Source organism: Aulonocara sp. 'chitande type north' Nkhata Bay, linkage group LG4, assembly GCF_057382095.1.
Source record: "Aulonocara sp. 'chitande type north' Nkhata Bay isolate Kocher_YH1m ecotype deep benthic linkage group LG4, A_spYH_male_GT1.1, whole genome shotgun sequence".
NCBI classification, from domain to species: domain Eukaryota; kingdom Metazoa; phylum Chordata; class Actinopteri; order Cichliformes; family Cichlidae; genus Aulonocara; species Aulonocara sp. 'chitande type north' Nkhata Bay.
In genome coordinates, this window is record NC_141347.1 from 21,725,629 (window position 1) to 21,741,914 (window position 16,286).

Below are 16,286 nucleotides of genomic sequence, written 5' to 3' on the forward strand. Positions count from 1 at the left end.
CTAAAGAAGCTAAATCATGTGCCTTACACTTGACTTGACATAAAATGACTAAATTCTTTATTAACTTATTAAAAAAATCATTTTCCTAATGGTGCTTTAATACGCTACAGTTGTTTTCTTATGATGATACATACTGTAATGATTTATTAAGAATGTTATGCCTCATAAATTTTTAATTATACAGGATAAAAAACCCTTCATCCTATCTGTGCTGGAACGATCTATCTATAAGATGTCACAGCAGGAAAAGGGTGGGGACATGTAAAAGGAAAAAGGGAGGGGTGTAGGGGGTGTAGAAGAAGCAAAGAAACCTTGAATGAGAGCTTCCAGGACCCTAGAGCGCACAGACACAACAAGCTGGAAAGTCTCAGCTAACTGAGTTTTAAAGGACAAACGATTCAAAATGATCAGAGGACATCTTTAGTAGCTCTTTTCTGAATTATGAATGTAACTTCTGACAAGTCTACTGTGCCACTCCACTGCTGAGAGAAGCTCCCCGTGTGATGGATCAGCTTTGCGCAACAGGTTCTCCAAAGAACATTTAAGCTCGAACTCTGATCCATGTAGGGAACAAAAAGAAGCATGCTGTCACCGCTTTGGCCCTTTGGCATCGAGCAGGAGATCAACTCATGGGATGTAGTGGATGCAGATTCAGGGTCAACTTTGGGAAGGCGCTGTCCAAAGTCTCGGTCTTTTTCACCATGGTCCTAATCTTCACCTACTTCTTCTACTGCCTCACCGGATTTTGTGATTCGGCTCCAAGAGCTGCATACAGACAAGAAACTTCAGACTTGGACTATGACATTTTGGACGATCTGCGGCCACCCCGGCGTCTCTTCCCCGATGCGCCGTTTCAGCGGAACCGCACAGGCTCCGAGGACGCTCCGGCTGAGCCGTCACAGAATACGCTGGACAGCGAAAAGGAGACTGTCCAGAGCAACGGCATCCCCGTGTCCAACACTTTCGGGACCAAAAGGTTTCCGCAGGCGATTATAATCGGCGTGAAGAAGGGAGGGACACGCGCCCTGCTGGAGTTTCTCCGCATCCACCCGGACGTGAGAGCGTTCGGCGCGGAGCCGCACTTCTTCGACAGGTTTTACGATAAAGGGCTGGAGTGGTACAGGTAAGGATGAACGCACGAATCCACTCATACAGAATGTGGCTGGCTTTTAGCCCAGGTTTGACCGCAAATCATAAAATGTAAAAACTGTAAATCGTGGACCATCGTAGGCAGTCCAAAACTTTAAAACGACACAGGGTGTCTGCTGTAAAAACCGATGTGCTCTTTATAAGTGAATCTGACGGGTTTATTTGGAAAAAGTTTGAACACGATTGCATATTTGGATGTCATGCGGGCCAATGCAGGATTGTATATGCTGTAAGGGTAAAGGGTCAGCTGAGCAGCACTGATGTTTTTGCTGACATCTTATCACCTGTGCAGATGTGCTGATTTCCTCCGTCAATAGAAGAGACAGCAATGCATTGGCTGGTTGATAGATTCGGATCAGCTTTAGACAATGCTCCCTCTCTTGTGCTGCTCTAGATCAAAAGGGCTAGTGAGGTCCCAGAGGAGCGTTTCATCATCTTGACAGTCATCTAAACACCATTTATTCACTTCAGCATGACATCCTGTATAGTGTTCCCCTTTTTGCTCTGCAACAGAGCCACAAAGAACCCATGCAAACATCACATCGATTACTCTAACATGTAAAATCTACAGCAAATACCTCATCATATACCATATAAAGCACCTTGGGGTGATTTGGAGCTATATAAATAACATGAAATTGAATTGAATTAGAGAATTTTAAAAAAGCAAAAACACAAAAATCTGATTGACAAGGAGAGCAAACACTGAGTGATGATCTTAGTTAATGTGATCGCACAGTTCCTTTACAAAAGGCACATAAAATGCTACTGTCATACTGACAGCACATGATTTGGGGTGGCCAGGCTGACCAGAGCCCTCATTTGGGTGTAGTTAAGGCCCTAAAGAAGGATTTATTTGTCCGTGAAGCTGGTCCTGATCATCTCCATATGTTCTACGAGCTTCTGGACATGATCCCAGCTGAGCAGCGTGTGAGAACACAGTGCCATTTGGGGACCTTTAAGCAAGAAAGGTGTCATAACTACACAGAGGTTTGACAGGGTAAGGATCATGAATAACAGGCACTTTGATAGCAAGATGGTGTAATTTAATCTTCCTTTGCCTTATTTTCTAAACCCCCCTTTGCTGCCTTTTAATAGGGAACATAAGGACACATGGAAACGGTTTCACCACTGATAATTTTAGCATGCCGTTAAATTTCCTCTCTCTCACTTTTTCTCTGTGCACACACAAACACTCATATATACCGTATGTATGTTAGCAATCTTAAGCACTATGTTACCTATCCTCTGTCTCTCCATGCCACATTTACAACTCATCCTTCTCCCCAGATTCTTCCTTGTGACTTTCTCCTTCTCTCCTTGCTTCTCTTCTCCTCACTCTCCCTTCAGAATAGCAGAATGTGAAAATACCTGTGGCCAAACTGGTGTTTCCGGGGCATTTTTTTTATGTGTGTTTTAATTAGGCTGACTTGTGCTGTAAAGCTGTTAGGCCTTAACGGTGTAACACAGCACTGCCACTAACACGGCCTGTAAAAACACGGCCTGTAAAAGGTAGATCAGTCGTGCAGTAATATCGCCTAAACCCAACGACAAATCTAAGTCACCACATGCAACATGAACATTTTTCAAAGTGTAGCCAAGTTAAGAGGTGTAATTACAGTAAAGTGATCACCTGTAAGTGTTTAAGAGATTAAATGGGAGTTCTGCATGGATATAACTGATAATACCTGCATTTGTTCACATTCACAGTATCAGAACGTGAATGTGAATTATGGTTTTGTCTTTTGCTGTGATTTTTTTTAAAGAAGTGAACTTCACTGAAAGTTGAGGCGGAGAAAAGTTGGAAGGATTAATGCAACAATGGAGAGCGACAGCAGCAACATGATACCGGATGAAATCACTGAAAGATGATTCCGCTGTTGTCACTGAATCGCAAAAATTGAGCAAATCTGTTTGCTGTCATCTGCAGTGACCCACAAAGAAGCCGCTGGAAGTTGTAGACAGCAGCATTTTGTGTATGTGTGTGTGTGTGTGTGTGTGTGTGTGTGTGTGTGTGTGTGTGTGAGAGAGAGAGTCAGTGACAGAAAGAACTTATCCATGTGGAACAAGCAAGTCCTCCTCATCTGACTGTCAGTCACAGGGTCAACTCTCTGTCACATCTGGATGTGACACACACACACACACGCACACACTCAATGCAGTGTAAAGCAGGAGTTTAAGACAGGCTCTGAAAACGCAACCCCTGCTTTGACATTTAATCTTTCTGAAGTTCTCTGTCTCATCTCATCTCATAAGATAGAGAACCGATTGCTGTAGATATTCCTCCGGATCATCCATTTAATATTACCACAGCACTTATTTATCCATATCATAGGTGATAAAGTGATGATAAACCGCTTTAATCCTGAATCTTTTCCTTCAGACAAATATGACCTTTGCGTGCTTATATATCTGCCATAATCCCCATGAAAAAAAAATGATGCGTTGGAACTGCTGTTGATTATTTTTACAGACGAGTCACGATTTTATAAGTAACAAACAGCCGCTTGCCAAGATACATGGTCACACACTTGCATATCTGAAAGCAATTTGTGCACTGTCATAGTCTGCTCTCTTTCCTGGATGGAGAAATAAGCACAAACCGAAGGCGACTGTAGCAGATGGATGAGGGTTGTAATCTGTCATATTTGAGTCATTGCTGTCAGATGTTGGATGAAACCAGGGGCGATCTGCATGCTGGAGACACTTCATAGATTCAGCAGACAGAAGTACCCTCCCGTGCGTGTTGTTCCAACAGCACTGTCTTCTCGAAGACAAGCTCAGACCTCATGCATGTGTGTTTTCCATTGCTTTTATCTGAGCGATCAAGTCAGTCTCCGCTCTCTTTCCCTCTCCGCCCTGTCTGTCTCTTCATGCCGTTCTCTCGTTTGCATGTGTGCATACGAGCCCATTACGGGAATGGAAAAGCCACAAATAGTGCATTGAAAATAAGGCAAAGATTTAACGGTTTTCTGTGTTGTTTTACGGCTTTAAAGAGACTTCACAGAGTGATGGGTTTCATATGGGACTTAAGAGCCACCGCAGAAAGCTGAAAAACCTCAGCTTTCCATGGCACAATAGTTGTAATTGTCACGGCTTTGTCACAGTGATGAGGCCTGGAGTGAGTAATGATTAAATTCTGTCTGATGACGTCAAAGTGAGCGCATTTATTTCTCATCTTGTAGAAGAACAAACTCTTTTTAGAAAGATTACTTCTTCATTTCTGTTTGAGGAAAAACTCAAGTTCTCATGGCTCATCAATATTTTACAAGGTTATCAATTAGCTGACCTGTAGTCTTGACACCGCAGGCCATGCCTGATTGGATTGCAATTAAAACATGGTATAAATCCATTAAGGGTAACAGCACAAGGGCAAGCAAAAATGCCAGCTCTGCTAAAAATTACATCAGAAATGGATTTATGCAAACAAGACTGGAAATAGATGACAACAGATCAAAATAAGAGGAGGACATGCCGATCTTTATGGGGTCAGACTGATATACACATTTGATTTTATTACTTTAAAACGTATAATCAGCATTTACACCAGCACCAAAATTTAATTTTATCCCTTGATTTTTCTAGCATAACCATTAAAATATACATATCTGCACATTTTAAATGTCTCTTTTTATTTATTTATTTTAGATTACTGTTATATTTCAGCTTTAGTTACTCTGGAAATCCTGACGATGAGAGTCCTAGCCAAAAAAGACAGCAGTGCAATCAACTAAGTTGCATAAACTAGACCACATGCACAAATATAAACAGAATAATACACAAATTAACTATACAAAAATACAGCTGGTGAAAATAAAGTACGACGACAACCAAAAATTTATAAACGTCAGCAGCAATGAAGCCTAAAACATCAATATTGTCTCACGCCAGAAACAAGGGTAATATTCAGGCAAAACATTTGCAGGATGAACGAACTGCATCCAAGTCATTTAAAATCGCCTTAGATTCATTTTAGTGTGACCACTTCCTTAAATTTTAGCTGATTGTATATAAAAAATGGACGCAACCACAGTGCGGTCACCCATTGGTTAGTGAAATGCTGGCTTGAAGCCTTAAGCTGGGCGCTCTCACTGCCACCATCAGACTTCACTTGTGCGTGGTGAGGATGGCAGCTCCAAACCGTACCCTGCTTTATCCTCCTTTTGGACTCTCATGGAGACTTTAAATTACAAAGTGAATGTCACGTTCTATTAGGTAAGACTTGAAATTTGCATCTGAGCCCACAAACTCATCAGAAAAGTGTTTAATGAGGTCATAGATCAAAGGAGCCAAAGGCATGTTTTCCCACAGGCTGAGGTTTTGGAGAGACATGGCTGCTCACAATGTCACATCAACATGTGTTGCTGTAGGGTCAAGTGAATAAGACCCCGTTCACACCGGCCTTTTAAGAGGGGGAAAATGTGTATTCTCCAACCAGTTGCTGCAGGCTGATGGCAGGCACGATGGAATCTAGCGCTAAACTCTACATAGGCCTAGAGCTCTGGTTGGTGACCCATAGCAACCACCAGCAACCCCAACCAGTTGGCACAGACCTCCTTGCAGTTGCTTTGGTTGCCAGCAGAACACCACAACTGCTGGTAATTTGCATGGAAAACGCCAAGTGGTCTGCAAACACTCATCAACAATCCTCAGAGCTGTAGCGAAGCTGTGAAAACAGCAACACAAACTAGAAGTTGCCTTCAAAGTAAAAGTTGCACCTTTTCAAATGTATTGGCTGCAGCACCGGAGTCAATCCTTTCTTCGAATGTGAACATTCTCTGTTTACGGTTTGCATCGCAGTTCTTTCAGTTTTCATTACGTGTTTGCAGACATGTTAGCGTCTTCTATGCACAATAATGTAACTGCTGTCACTGAAGGTTTGCAAACCTATATGTCAAGTATAATCCGTTCAGCTGAAAAAAAAACAAGATATTTTCAGGCACTTTAGTCAGCTGGGACAGATTTGTGTGCACATCATTTAACAACTTATATCTTTAATATTATTTGAAGTATAAATAAGACAAGATATAGCCACAGTTAAGTCCATAAGTATCTGGACAATGACACACTATAATTTTGTGGTTTAACAAAATCATTGCTTTTTAGGATTTACAACCATTTCTATGCATAGCCCCCCTTTTGCATGTGCTCGCCCTGAGTCCAAATAACAAAAGTTATGTCGCTGTCTAAATACTTAAGGAACTAATGGTACAGTTTGGATTGTTCCAAAGTCATCCTGTGCTTTGTGCATGCTTTATCTCAGTATTATCCGAGAGGGGAGATTCAGGCACTTACCCTGTCAGTTTGGATTTTTGACAGCTGAAATGGTGAAAGTGGAGCCTAATGCACGTCCACGGGGGAACGTTTTCCAGAGTGAGGGTGATTTTCTCAACACCTCATTCTGTGTACAGCCCTCAGGCCATTAGCCTTAGACACTGAACATGGCTGATTGGTGTAACAGGCCAGGAAGTGGTCTCTGTAGTGTTGGGTTGTAGTGTGTTTTAATGGTGCCAGGTTTTGGCTGGACTTAAGTCTAGGTGGTATTATAAGGTTTGAAAATAGCCACATTCACACTTCATATGGTGAGAATTATAATAATTTGGGGTGCTTTGTAATCCATTATGGGGCGCCTGTAAAATCTTGGGGAGGTTTCTGTCTTGTCTTTCCCCCCCCCCCCCCCCCTCAGCTCTATGCTGCAGTTAGCTGGTGAGAAAAGTACTTTTTGAAGAAATAATAGTTTGGGCCAAAATTAAATGTTTCAAATGCTTGGTAGTCATGTTCAGTCAGGCAACCATTTCCAGAAAAGAATAGCGTGAGCCTGAAAAAACACGAGAGTATCCAATGGAAACACAATAATATGGCTCCTGGGAAATTTGAAAAGACTATGTTTTACCACATAGCTTCGATGTTTAAAGGGTTTGAATGAATCCAGATCTATAAAAGAAAAGTATGTATCTGATTCTCATAAGAGATGAACAACAACAGAGACACACTCACAATTTTCTCTTTTAGCTCCCGGGTTCATCAAACTTCAGCAAAATCTGTCTTGATTATTAAAAATCCCTGTTTACATATTTATGACAATGTTAACATGCTGATTTAATAATTATAGAGTTTTCACCGCCTTAGCGCAGGGTGTTAGCATGCTAACATTTGCTAATTTAGAAGATCACAGCAACTCTCTGCATGTCCTCCTTCACTGCATTTATGAATCTTTCTTCTGGTCTTCCTCCTGTCTGGCGGCTCCATATTAAGCATCCTTTGTCCAGTATATCCACTATCCCTACTCTGCCTGTGTCCAATCAATCTAAGCCTTGCCTCTACTCAACTTTGTCTCCAAAGTCCTCAACCTGGGCTGTCCTTCTGATATACTCATTTCTAATACTGTAAGGATGCCCAAAGAAAATCAGAGCATGCTCTTCAGCTCTGCCAACTCGAGCTCAGCCCTTTTTTGGCAGCCCCATCATGTCCAAATAAAACATCATATCAGGTCTCACTACCAACTTGTGGACCTTCTGTAACAAATCACCCCGACACTCATCGCCACCCACTCCACCCTCCTGCCTGCATTCTGTTCTTCAGCTCTCTTGCGCAATGACCTTTAATTTGGATGATTGACCTCAAGTGTTTAAACTCATCCACCTTAATTCCATCCATCCATTTGCTTCCACTTATCCTTTTCAGGGTCGCTGGAGCCTATCCCAGCTGTCATAGGGCGACAGGCAGGGTACACCCTGGACAGGTCGCCAGTCTGTCGCAGGGCCAACACACAGGGACAGACAACCATTCGCACTCACATTCACTCGCACATTCACACCTAGTGACAATTTGGATTATCCGATTAACCTATCCCCACAAGCTGCATGTCTTTGGACGGTGGGAGGAAGCTGGAGTACCCGGAGGGAACCCACGCAAACACGGGGAGAACATGCAAACTCCACACAGAAAGACCCCGGCCTGATGGTGGAATTGAACTCAGGACCTTCTTGCTGAGTTCAATTCCACCATCAGGCCAGGGTCTTTCTGTGTGGAAGTATTGCAATTTGTACTTGGTGATTGTGCTTGAAAATTGTCAGGGAGTCCACTAAGATATTGGAATGAAACTTGATGGACAAACATATACAGAAAGACTGAATCTTAGATCCATCCATTTTTTTTAGCTATCATAGGGAAAGAAGCAGGGCACAGCACAAAGAAACAAATAACCTACAGCCAGTTTTGAAATACCAATTAACCTAACCAGTGCATGTCTTCGTACTGTGGGAGGAAGCTGGATACCCCCATGCAGGCACGCTGAGAACATGCGAAGACCTTCGCTTGCTGATAGATTCAAACCCAGATTCTCCCCCCAGTGAGAATTCTGCCCTTGTGGGCGCCAACTTCCCAGCAAAGCATCACGGACTTCACATCCTGTCAGGACTCCTAATTATAACTGGACATTCAGTCTTTAATTGGGCATCGACCTGCATAAAGTAATTCCTTTATAGATGGACTCCCCCCTTCCCATGTATGTGTGTGATTTTAACTCCTTTCCACCCACACACTCACACTCTGGTCTCTGTGGAAGTGTTGCACTTCAGCCAACCTCATGCAGAGAAAACCATTTACTAACTCCATTACTTTGTAGAGGAAAACATCATCCAATGCAATTAAAACTAGAGGGTGGCAACAGTTTTTTCTCGCAGCTGGGTTCCAATTGTGATCAAACCATCCAGTGGTCCTGTGACTGACACTTGCAGAGGTGTTTAGTGTGTTTGTGTCTGGTTGAAAGTCACTTCAGTGGTAACACACACACATACGCAATACTATTTGTAAAGTTTCTGCTCCACACTTTCTCATTCAATGTTTCACTTTCTACACATCAGCTTATGTTCTTTTCCAACTTTGATGTGTGACACTTTTAGGTCTCAAACATGGCGATAGCAGGGGAAAAACTGCACTTTGTATCCTAGAGACAATAATGCCTCCTGCTGTATGTGTTCACTTCCTTGTAGCTAGATGAGATTTGCCCCACACTCTTGTTTGTACTGGTTTAGCCCACCTTAGCTTGGTCAGAGGGGAATAGCAACATATGTTTCATCCAGACATGATGCTGTAAATCAAGGTTCCCACACTTATCCTGTCAGACTGACAGACTTTCCGTTGCCTCCAGGTTGCTTCTGTCACCCTTCGAGCATAGCGACACAGTTGGGAAATGTTTCCCTCAGTTTGACATTTATGCTCTCTCTCGTTTTTATAGCCTTGATTTTTCACCACCTGTTTAATTGGATCTCAGCTGAAAAGGCCTTTTGGTGTGGATGCCTGCCAAAGCAGAAGCCTCCTTCAGGAAGACCGTGTGTAGCGTATCTGTGATAACTGATGGAATTTCAGATCGACAAACCGACGTGATAATTGGATTTTCCGGCTCCACTTCTGTGCAGAATACCTTTTGTTTCTGCGCCGCAGGAGTATGTGGCTCCCACTTCAGCGGGAGAGCCCATAATCTTGGGGGGCAGGAAGTCTCTTGGCCACATCCTTGTTGCCAGGGTTGTTATTTAATCTTATGATCCAGGCTCCCTCGAACATATCAGTAGAGTAATCAGCTCTGGAGCACTTCAGGGAGGAAAAGCACTACATCCTTTTAACAGCAGGGAGTTCCAGACTAGAGTGGCGAGTCAGCAAGTCTTTCCGATACAACGCTAAATAGAAAACATGTTTGAGTTCTTCTCTTTGCACATTTAAATGTTAACAATAGTAGGCTAAAAGGCATTTCCCTTAAGCTAAATCAAAGAGGTGTATGTAAAGCATATATTATTGCAGATTAATTGTCCCTGATCTGTTTACAGTATACTGACACCACATACAGACAGATTTATGACAGAAAATGGCCTCTATCGATTCTCCGATAATGAGACTGATTGTGATGAGGGAGATAGGGACCTGAGCAGAGTGGGGGTAAAGTCACAATTCATTAACTATTCATGAATATGGAAAGACAACTTATGGTCAATTACAGAAGTGTCATTTATGTGAAGAAGTGAAGGAGAAATCCAAAACTATGAATGAGAAAGCAGAAGACGGACACTGTGGGTGTAAAGATGTTCATTTTCTCATCAGTATTCACTGACACCTCCGTGCTCAAATATGCACATGTGCAAAAAAGCAGTCATACACACAGCGACACACACTGAGCACAATCTGTCATATAGAGACAGACGTATTGATCAGACACAGATAAACAGGGGACGGGCAGGCAGTGATAGGCCATTTGCAGCTCTTGAAATTGGATAGTAATCAATTAATGGTCTTTTATTATGGGGATCATTTAATGGGGATGGATTGAAACGGCTTAACTTTAAATGCAGAGGAAAGACTCAAATCTCTAAAAGTTTCCTTCTCACTCAAAGTCATGTACTTTATTGTGCACTTTTAACCTTTGTTTCCTCTTAAAACTTCTACAGAGAACATTTTACATAAATAAGAGACCAAACTAAACACTGAACCACAGAATAGAGTTTCCATCAGGAGTTAAATGAGCAGGAACACCTTGTTAGTACCACATCTTTTTACTTTAGAGCTGACTTAATTCTTTGTGGCATAGATTTACTAAGTTTCTGGAAAACCTCCTCAGAGATTTAGGTCCACGTTGACATGGCAGTATCAAACAGTTGCCCAAGATTTGTCGGCTCTGTACATCCATGATGGGAATCTCTCGTTCCACCACATTCCAAAAATGTTCTATTGGGTTGGGAGCTGGTGACCTGAGAGGCTGTTTGAGTACTGTGAATCCAGTGTCATGTCCAAGAAACCAGTTTGACATGATTAGAGTTTTGTGACATTTCACGTGATCCTGCTAGAAGGAACCATCAGAAGATGAGTACAGTGTGGTCATAAAGGGATGGACTTGTCTGTGACATTTTTAATTAATTAGTAATAAGGGTCCCAACAATCTACCGCCAGCAACCCTAACTGTTGATACAGGCAGGATGAATCAGTGCTATCATGTTGCTTATGTCAAATTCTGACCCTACTATCTGAGTGTTACAGCACAAATTCAGACTCATTAGACTAGGTAACTTTTTTTTCTCCAATCTTTTATTGTCCAGTTTTGGCGAGCTTGTGCAAACTGCAGCATCGGGTTCCTGTTCTCAACTGACAGGAAAGGAATCGGTGTGGTCTTCTGCTGCTTTAGCCCATCTCCTTCAAGGTTCAACACGTTGTTTGTTCAGAAATGCTCTTTTGCATGCCTTGGTTGTAGTGAGTGGTTATTTGAGTTGCTGTTCCCTCCTGATCAGCTCAAAGCAGTCTGGCCACATCAACGAGGCATTTTCAGCCAGAGAACTGCCACTCACTTTTTTTTCAACCCTAGAGATGATTGTGTGGGAGAATCCCAGTAGATGAGCAGTTTCTGAAATGCCAGCCAGTCTGGCACCAACAACCATATTTTATTCAAAGTCATTTAAATCAACTTTTTTCTCTGTTCTGATGCTCAGTTTGAAATTCTGCAAGTCTTGACCATGTGTGCATGCTTAAACGCATTGAGTCGCAGCCAATTATATGTTTGCGTTAATGAGCAGTTGAGGTTAATGACGCTTAATGAAGCGTGTGTGAGCACTGTTTTTACGAAGAAGGTTAATGCAATTGCACAAAACCTATCTAGGTGGTCAAAAGTTCTTATAATGAGATTTTACTGTGTTTGGTTGACTTTGTTGAAGCGTTAAGATCTTCATTTTGAGTGAAATATCAACAGCCTATTTCTTGTTCTTCATTTGATGTACATTTTCTCATATTTCCCTGGTATATTGTATTAGATATGTTTTTAAAGAGCAAAAGTAAAGTCAGTGAACTTGCATGGACTACAGTCATCTGCTGCTTTGTTTCCGTGAAAGGGAAGTCATGAAACTTTGCTGAACCTTAATTCCCTCAGATCAAAGAGGAAACACTTTAAATAATGTGGGCATGCAACTGTCATTACTCAAGTAAACCCATTTGAAAGTGTTTATTTTCCTAATTGATTAAAAGCATTTTTACTACATTGCACTAATACACGGTTACTTTACAAATACTCATTAAAATAATCAGGAAAATGAAAAACAAATCCCCCCTCGGATGTCATCTACACTTCTGAATGGCCTTTTGTCATTGACATTTGGAATTAATGCAAACTTGCAATCTGAAACAAATAAAGCACATATGCTCCATTACTTGTTTATTTTATGGGAAACCACATGAACGCTCTCTGTTTCCAGTAACACAGTAAAGGATGTGTTGGGTAAATGAACTGCAGGCGATTCATTTGCTGCTTTAAACATTGCTCATCATCCATTTGTCGTGCAAACAATTTGTTTCCGAAATCCAAATCCACCACAATGCTGGCTCAGGCAGTTTGTCAATGTTAAATGTAAACACATGAATAAATGCTGGACCTGTTGAATGCCATGTTTTCCCTCACTGTCTGTTGGCCAGATATTGCTGAAATAAGAGGAGTCCGCATCAGTCAAGGGTGTTTCATGCAGCTGTGACTCGATGGTTTTAAATCAAATCAGTAGAAGAAGAAAAACTTGCTTAATCATCTCAGGAGAGCAGGTGCCATGAAAGATAAATCAGCAGATTAGATGTCACAGCGCTGGTTAAAGCTTAAGGTACATTTTGCATCATAATGCAAAATCTATCACCCCAACACGGTAACACCTAATTTAGCACAAGTCTTTCCACTGGTATATTCTACCCAGCATCTCTCCTCATTACTGCCATGTGTTTAACACACTAGCTGAGCTCAGCAGCTCGCCATCCCGGTCGCACTTCCTGCAGACTTTGGCCTGCTTGAGTCCTTGTTGGAACCTATTGGGGAGGTGATGGTGAGGGGGTGGGCATTTTGCTCTTGCAGGAAGAAGAGGGGGTGGAAATCTGTAGGAAATTGCTGTTAAGTGGTTCTCGAGGCTTTGTGGTTTTGACTCACTGGGCCCGTGGTGAGTGGATGGTCCTGTTCTGCAGACCTTGCAGTGAGACCCGGAGGGGCTGTCTGGGGCCCTCGAACATTAACAGAGTAGTGTCTGAAGCTTTGATCACACAGATTTTGAGATGCTTTAATAGCAACAGTGTGTGATGTTCTTACATTATCTCTTAGTGGTCTTTTTGCTGAATGTAGCATGGGATTAAAACAGCAAGTGGTGCTGGTTTTGAGTTATAAACATGGAAACTTTATTGTGGTAGCTCAGAAACCAGTGGTGTAGCCGGATCAAGAGTGTTTTGTTGAGTTAAATACATGTAACATAGCAGGTTCACACAACTTGGCTCGACATATAACGTAAGCAGAATATGGACATAATGTCTTCAAGTGGCCAAATTTAAAAAAAAAAAAAAAACACTTCAAGAAATCAAAACAAGTGAAGTTAAGCTCCAGACCTGCTGGATGTACTGAAGTGAAATAGACTGTGTCAATATTTATCTGACAGTTTCTTCTTTTTTAATTTAGGAACCTGATGCCTCGGACACTCGATGGGCAGATCACTATGGAGAAGACACCCAGCTACTTTGTCACCAAAGAAGCTCCAAGTCGCATCTGCACTATGAATTGTCAAACCAAGCTTATTGTCGTCGTCAGGGACCCGGTGACGAGGGCTGTGTCTGACTACACCCAGACGCTGTCCAAGAACCCAGGGCTTCCATCCTTCCAGAGCCTCGCTTTGAAAAACTCCTCCACAGGTTTGATTGATACCACGTGGAGTGCTGTGCGCATCGGCCTCTATGCCAAGCACCTGGAGAACTGGCTCCAGTACTTCCCTTTGTCTCAGTTTCTGTTTGTTAGCGGCGAACGACTGGTGTCTGATCCAGCTGGGGAGATGGGCCGAGTTCAGGACTTCCTGGGTTTGAAAAGGGTTGTTTCAGACAAGCACTTCTACTTCAACCAGACAAAAGGTTTTCCCTGCTTGAAGAAGCCAGAGGGGAGCAGCAGACCCCGCTGCCTCGGAAAGTCTAAAGGCAGACCTCATCCCCAGATCCCCTATGAGGTACTGCAGAGACTCAGAGATTTCTACAGGCCCTTCAACCACCGTTTCTACCAGATGAGTGGACAGGACTTTGGCTGGGACTAAGCAAGAGTCTTCTTTGTGAAGAGATGCTCATTTACTGTTTCCACAGGGCTAATGTTCTCAGGGTACTGGGAGAGACAAAGTCCATTCTGCCTCAGTGGAGTCAACACGACATGCAGCACTCATGAACTGTCACTGTTTTGTTGTATTTTGAGGCTCAGACGGACATAGTGCTGCTAATATGAAAACGACAAATTTAGTTAATGGCTTAAATATATAACCGTTAAACTGTTTTTGACATTCTTTATGTACAGATTAGAAGAAAAGGTGATATTTATAGTTTCTGTTGAATACAACAGGTATTTTTTTATTATTATTATTAAAGAAGTGTATTTATTGCGTGACAAAGCCGGACATAATACCAACATCTGACAGGACATTGGGAGTAATGTAATACTCTTTGCCTGCATTTACATATTTTCCAGTCTTTTGAATGCTACATACAGTTTGATGTTGCAGGACATTCCTCAGTGCATTGCAGTTGATATACCAATGATACCTCATTTGTAAATATTAAGTCGAAACCATGCGTAGACACATTCCATTTGTAAGTATTTTCCAATAAAAGCCGCATCATATTTTATATTGTAATTCCTGGATGGGATCAATTGTATCAGCTGTTACTCACAATAAATTGCTACTTTTGATCTGTGATTATTCTGAACCACTGTAACTGTAAAAAAAAAGTGTTCAAATTACAGTGTATAAAAAATGTGCCTCTGATTCTCTGTGTTGTGAAGTAAACTTTTATCTGATGTGACAAACGAATTTGTTTTCATTTCATGTGTTAGCGTTAAGGTCAGATTTTGTATGGTTACATCAGGCTGCAAAATTGTCACCAGAGGTTGAAGACTGTACTGTACTGCCCATTCTCTATGTAATACAGTTTACACAGCTGGATCTTTTCATATCAAGAAAACAAAGTCCTGTGAAAACAAAGGAATGTGTAAGTACCATCCGTGAAAGTTTTTAGACTGTTTAAACGTTTTAAAAATATGGTTTCTTAGAGAAAAAGTGTCTCTGTGGCTCAGTTTGCATCAGCTTAAGGGATAAGTGGACCATCTGGGGGTAAGCTGACCATTTAAATGAATGAGTAAACCAATCAAATGAAGTTTAAATTTCAATATCTTTTGATTGCATTTAAAGAATAGAATAGAATAGAATAGAATAGAATAGAATATATCTATTGTCACTACCATACATATATTGTACAGTGCAACAAAATCTGATTTTCAGCTGTACAGGTGTTCAAAGAAAGATTATATTAATTAATGTTAATGAAAAATGCAAGACACAAGAAAACCTCCCCCCTAAAAAAATAAAATAACAAGTAAAACAGAGACATTATTGAGCAAAATTAAATAAAAACATAAATTAAAATGATTAAATAAATTGAATACTGTTACCAAAACTATCGGAGATCGAAACAAAGTAATGCCACTCAAATGAATAAAAAGAAAAAAAAGTTACCACCAGAATTTAACTGCCCCAAAAGTGAGATGTGTAGCATCAATATATGTTTATAATCAGGTGCAAAGTATATTCTGGTTGTCATCAGCGATGGGTTCTCTAGCAGTTCAGATTTAATTTAACTTCAGTGGCTTTTGAAGGGCTGAGTGGCTCAACTTAGCCCACACATTTGACTCACTTTGACCCAAAGGTGCCATTTTGGAGAAAACTAGTTAGCTCATTAATTCAGGCTAATATTTAGCTAAATTATTTGCACACATCATAAATACAAAGACAGCAGGCATTACATCTGATATGCTTTTTTTTTTTTTTTTACATTTCTTTGACAAGCCAAATATGATATATAGCACTAAGATGCCAAAGGCAGTTTTTAAAGTAAATTGGTGTTGTGCACTCGTCTCAGGTGCATCACAGTCTGGCAGAAATGAGTTTCAAAATTAACAGTCACATATCAATAAAAGTGCCTCTCTGACTTCTTGGGCTGTAATCTGTCAACCATCCATCTCATGAACGATGTCACAAGGCTAAAGATACGTTCAGTTTTTGGCAAAATCATTTTTGTATATGCTTTATTTATCCAGATAAAAGTGTTTTTGA

General features: G+C 41.3%; 1 protein-coding gene across 1 annotated transcript; it reads left to right on the forward strand.

The window, feature by feature from the left end:
• Nucleotides 1-339: 339 nt before the first annotated feature.
• LOC147332514 (heparan sulfate glucosamine 3-O-sulfotransferase 6-like) lies at nucleotides 340-14,970 on the forward strand. The gene is made up of 2 exons (XM_086290614.1): nucleotides 340-1,123; nucleotides 13,604-14,970. Exons 1-2 carry the CDS (start codon nucleotides 630-632, stop codon nucleotides 14,220-14,222), a joined length of 1,113 nt encoding a protein of 370 aa, XP_086146740.1. The 5' UTR covers nucleotides 340-629; the 3' UTR covers nucleotides 14,223-14,970.
• The last annotated feature ends 1,316 nt before the right edge of the window (nucleotides 14,971-16,286 follow it).